This window comes from Pteropus vampyrus, unplaced genomic scaffold (assembly GCF_000151845.1).
Source record: "Pteropus vampyrus isolate Shadow unplaced genomic scaffold, Pvam_2.0 Scaffold23, whole genome shotgun sequence".
NCBI lineage: Eukaryota > Metazoa > Chordata > Mammalia > Chiroptera > Pteropodidae > Pteropus > Pteropus vampyrus.
The window spans coordinates 1,209,556-1,215,005 of NW_011888804.1; the positions used below are offsets into that span (position 1 = coordinate 1,209,556).

At 54.4% G+C, this 5,450-nt stretch overlaps 1 protein-coding gene across 1 annotated transcript in view; it reads right to left on the bottom strand.

The window, feature by feature from the left end:
• WDR66 (WD repeat domain 66) overlaps window positions 1-5,450 on the bottom strand; it is a 65,177-nt gene that overhangs the window by 33,753 nt on the left and 25,974 nt on the right. The window contains exons 10-14 of the mRNA XM_023528150.1: window positions 5,117-5,311; window positions 4,128-4,378; window positions 3,627-3,778; window positions 2,345-2,518; window positions 1,130-1,314 (exon numbers count right to left, since the gene is read on the bottom strand). Coding sequence (XP_023383918.1) covers window positions 1,130-1,314; window positions 2,345-2,518; window positions 3,627-3,778; window positions 4,128-4,378; window positions 5,117-5,311 — 957 coding nt within the window. The remainder of the gene's footprint in view (window positions 1-1,129; window positions 1,315-2,344; window positions 2,519-3,626; window positions 3,779-4,127; window positions 4,379-5,116; window positions 5,312-5,450) is intronic.

Here is a 5,450-nt window from a genome sequence, read left to right on the forward strand (position 1 = left end):
AAAAACGACCTTGCTCAAGCAGGGGGCCAGCTTCTGTTGGCCAGTCATCTAGCGGGTCACTGAGGCAGCCTCACTTCTATTCCTCCTGCCTCGGTGCCCCCGCTCGTCCCAGCCACGCCCGCAGGGGAAGCTGCTGTGCTCTAGGCCTGGCCAGGGAGGACCCCAACTCCAGGGCCGCCTTGGGGCCTGGGAGCAGGTGACAGAGCCAGAGCTGGGTTCGGGCACCGAGCACCGCCCTCCCCTGACCAGCTATTGGACCTCGTTTTGTCACCTCTCTGAACCCCAGTGGGCTAACACTGTGCGGGGCTGTGGAAGATGAGCCGGGCACGGGGACGGTGTACAGTAGTCTCCGTCTGTCGTGAGGCGCACACCCTGGGACCCACAGGCCGAGCCGCACAGGAGGCCGGCCCCCGACGCGGACGGATGTCGGGATGCAGGATGCTGCTCAAAGGTGCCGAGCCTCGGGTGCCCTGGGCTTGGTCCTTTGGCCTCTTCTCTATCTACCCTTCCCTTCTGGAAGCTTCTCTCGGCTCATGGCTTTAAAGCACCATGGGCTCTTGCCCTCGGTGTGGCTCTCCAGGCCGGCCTCTCCTGCAAACCCTGCTCTCCCACTGACACGCAAAGCCCGGGACGACAGAAACACGGTTTCGTGTTCGTTGCCGCCTTCAGCACCTGGAACAGCACCCGGCTTGCGCGGGGGCTCGGGAACTACGGAGCGAACACAGGGTTGCAACCGGGTGAACTCGAAAACTCCCTTAAGAAGCAAGAGTAGGAAAAAAATCAGACGCCCGGCAGTAATCACGTGGAAACACCTGTTCTCGTCCCCGAGGGAAGACCAGGAGACGTCTTAGGGCACCGGCCACTTTTCCGGTTCCTTCACTGAGTCTCGGGCACTGAGGTCTGGGGACCTCGTCTCTGCGTGGTGTTGGGCTCAGAACCCTGCCTCGGGCACTTCCCGGCCATTTGACCTTGGGTGACAATGACTTACCTCGAAGCTGCCTCAGTTCCCTCCACTGCAACGTGAGTGACGGCAATGGCGGCCGAGCCGCTCGCCGACCGGGACTCGCGAGAGGCCGGGGGCCGGGAGATGGACTTCCGCGCCAGGTTAGCGGGAAGCCCTGCGGCTTACCTGCACATTTTTGTGGTAGAATTAAAAAGTTTCACTTTGTAGCCACTGTTGCAAACGAGCATGAAGAGCTCCTTGGTGAGCGGAGGGTACCAGATCATGCACGTGGGGTAGTTGCCCTGGTCGGTCTGGTGGATGTCCAGGACTTCCAGGTGGTCTCTGCAGCTCTTGAGGAGATTGTACTCTATCTACAGAGGAGCCCGGATGGACACTTGTGAAGACTGAGCCAAACGACGTCAGCCAACAGTCCTAACCAGGGGAGACGTCATCCAGCCTCCTAGGAGAAGACCTGTCTAGACCCTCAACCCGGCGAGCGACCATGATGGGGTCTGCTTAATACTCACGACCCCCCCCTCTGCAAAGTGGTACTGCTGGGCCCATTTTACAGATGGGGAAACAGATGTTCAGAGCGGTCCAGCGGCTTGCACGAGGTCACACTGCTTAGAAGTGGTGAGGTCCGACTGACTGTAAAACCTGAACTCTTACGGTTCTGCTGTTTCGCTTCCCAGTATCTTGGGAACTCTTTGAGGCTGGCAACTAATTCATATCTAAATCTTAGCTCTTGACACTCATAAACTAGCAGCCTGCTGAATTTTACCCACAGGTAGTTCTGGTGGCCAAACCAGGATGGATGATGGATGGATGGATGGGTGGCTGGATAGAGAGAAGGATATAATGAAGGAGAGAAGGGGAGGGAAGGAAGTTAAGATGGATAGATAGGTACATAGATTGATTAATTGATTGATTGATTTTGAATTCTTCTGGCTTGATCACGTAACATCACATCTGCCACTGTCCCTACCTCTCCCACTTATCTCACATCCTCTAGTAGCTGAGTGATGGCTTTCCAAATGTACACTGAGGGGCGAGGGTGGCCGAGTTCTCCACGCCGTGGGGACACCACCTCCCTGCAGCCCGGCGTGCTCCCCCCAGAAGCCATCACGTGAGGCTCTACGTGACGTCAGAGCCGTGTCCAGGCCAAGTGCCAGCTCGGAGGGGCTCATGCCGCTTCGTTGTACATTCACTCCCCCCCCAACACACACACATGCACACACGCACACACACGCATGCACACACATGCACACACACGCGCACACATACACACACACACGCACACACGCACAGCCACACTGTGCGCCCGGCTCTCCGCCAGATGCCAGGGACGTAATCGGACAAACGGGTCCCGGTGACCAGGTGAATGAAAACTGAGCAGCTCACCAAGAGCCTGTCCTTGCCGAGGCTCAGCAGCCTCGGCTCGTTGCTGTCCAGATGAACCCCGAACAGGAGACTCCGGATGCTTTGGCGATGAGAACGAAGCCGCGCCAGATATTCCCAGACCCTCTGTCCGTTCCTGACTCTGACCTTGTACACGGCCACGGTGAAGTTTGCGTCCTGCAGGTGAGCGAAAGAGCCCAAGTTACTCCTCCTTAAATTCTGCCACTTCAAAATCATCCTTATGTTTTTCATACTACTTTTGCTCACATTATTTTATCCTGATATTTTACCCAAAAAGAAATCTTCGTCTTTCGGAGCGAGTAGTAAAACAACACCCGTTTTGCAAATGGGAAAATTAAGGTAAAAAGCAGGTAACTCTCGAGAGCGGTGAGGGGAGAGAGTATTTCTCCAGCACCACAGTCTTGATCTCTCTAGTCCCCCCGACTTCCGACTCTCTGTCGAAGCCCCTGGCTCTTCTGGCCTGGGTCCTCCCTTCTCTTCATCCAGCCACACACAAAAAAAGGTACGTTGGATTTTTTTTTTTTTTTAAGTATGATGGCTGACATTGAGAGGGTCAGAGAGTGGGCGAGACCAGCCTGAAGGGACACTGAGGCGGTGTCCGGACGGGTGAGGGCGGCTTGGGACCTTCAGATGCGCCGGGCGCAGACCAGGAGAGAGGCCGGGCCGCGGTGGAGATGGGACAGCGGTTTAGCCCCCCACCCCCACCCCTGGCACCAAGGCAAGGCCACCGGGGGGAAGGGGGGGATTAGGGGTCCGAGGGTCTTCACGCCCAGGAACCCGATTCAGAGACGGAAGGAAGGAAGAGCATCCAAACTACCCACGGAGACTCTGCTCGGAGATCAACGAGCCTGCGGTCTCGTCAGAAACGAAAGGGAAGGATGAACACACGGAGGCAGAGAGAGGGTCCAAAACACCAAGAAACCAAAGCGATCCGTCGGGGCGGCAGCCCCCGAGCTCGGAGGGCTGAGGCCCTGGTCACTCCCCGCAGCCCCTGGCTCTCTTCCTAACAGCTTCCCCGAGATAGAATTCACACGCGGCACCATTCATTTAAAGTTGTCGTGTTTGGCGGGCTCTGGTATATTCACAGAGTTGTATGTCCCTCATCACAATGTTAGAGCATTTTCCTCGCCCCCCCAAAGAAACCCTGCACCCTTTGGCAGTCACCTCCTTCCAGACCACGCCCCCAACCCCCGCCAGCCCCTCTCTCTTTCGGCTTTAAATAAGGTTGCTAAGCCACCGGACGGGTCTCGGTGAAAGCACTTACAGCGGTCGCCATATACTGGGAGTCGTGGGAGAAGCTTATGTGAGTCACGTTGGTTCTGGAGTATTTGAAAGGCTCGGAGATTTCATTTTCTAAGGACATTGCGTCGAGTATGTAAACCGTCCCCTCCGTGAAGCCGGCTCCAAGAAGGGCTCCTGAAATCACAAGCCAGGGAACGAAGATCAAAAGGGACTTCATTCATTCAAGAAACATTGGCTCCGTGCTGGACCCTGTTCTAGGCACCGGGGAGACAGCGATGAATGTGACCGACGAGGTCCCTAGATGCCGAAAATAAGTGAAGGGTGCGACACTCTGGGATGAGCGCTCAGATGGTAGGTACTAAGCCCAGAGGGAGAAGAAGGCATCTCATGCAGCCTGCTGGTGGCTGGGGGGGTGGTAGGGTCAAGGTAAACTTGCTGGAGCCGTGACGGCCAAGGCCGCAGCCATTTGGGTTCTGTTTCGATTTGGAACCTCAGACGGGCTGATAAAATCAAATGAAAATACCTTCCGGGTTGTAGGTTAGACTCTGCACTCCGAACCCCTTCTCGAAGACCCTGCTGAAAAGGTATGTTTTCTGTTCATAATTCCACACTTTGATCATCCCACAGAAGCTGCCAATGGCGATGAGGGGTTGGTACGGGTGGCAGGAAATGGCACAAATGGCATCCTTGGGCTCTACAAACAACTTGTCAAGTTTGGTTCCATCCGCCGCCAAGTGGTACACTGTCGCGTCAGCTGTTCCAATGATGAAATTCCTGTTTGCCAGGGAAAGGCCGCAGGGTGTCAGTGTCCGCGGGGAACGGGGCACCCCAGCTGCCCCGCTTCTAATTGCACAGGACGCGCCTCTGTCGTCTGTAATTTAGCGACATTATTAACCCAACAGCTCCAAAAATATACCACCAATACCCACCACCCTTCCATTTGCAAGTGAAAAAGCCCACATTTCTACATGTAAATTGAGTCATTAAGTATGCAGATGGACAGTCAGTCGTACAATTAGCTAATCTGCACATGCAAATATTCATTTGTGTATGCAAATATGGAGCTTGGTGCACACATACAGACGGGCAGGCAAAATACTGCAAGGGTAATTAAGCAGGCGCTCAGATAATTCCGTCTTGAAATGTTATGGCTATTAATTACCAAATGCCTTTAACCTTAGCGCTGCTAGGACAAACTCAGCTTCAAAAACAGAGACCAACCTACAGCAGAGGATGCTGAGCAGAGCAGAGATTAGAGCTCAGGGAGAAGCCCTCTCTTGCTCCCAGTCACTAAAGATTCTTAATGTGAAAATAATGTTTCATTTAAAAAATGATTAGCGGTTATAACTGGCCGAGGAGATCCATCTTTAAGCCGGGGACAGGACCGACGAGGAGACCCAGGTCCCACCATCACATGCCAGGAGCAAGGCGAACGCTCCCCCGCACGAAAACTAAGAAGACATCGATCATCTTCTTTGACCATTCGAACGACTAGATTCATTCACGACTCACCTTACAACAAAAGGGTCACCTTTTAAAGTGCAGTCTGGAGGATAGTTTGATTTTTCGGTGGGAGGAGACGCCGGGGTCCTCGAAAAGGACAGAGTTCTTATGGAGCCGAGTTTGAAGTGGCTGTACCAGTTAACGATGGCCAGCGTGTGATCGTAGAACTTAATGCTGCCCTTTATGTCACCTGTGACGATGTAGCTGCAATTGGAGAGAAACGCCAGTTTGCCAAATTAATAACGGCGGTGAGTACCATCAGCCGAACACCGAACCACGCGTCAAAGGCTCTGGATTCCGGCCGCTGTAAAAAACTTCACTTGATCCTGCCCTGCGGGGCTGG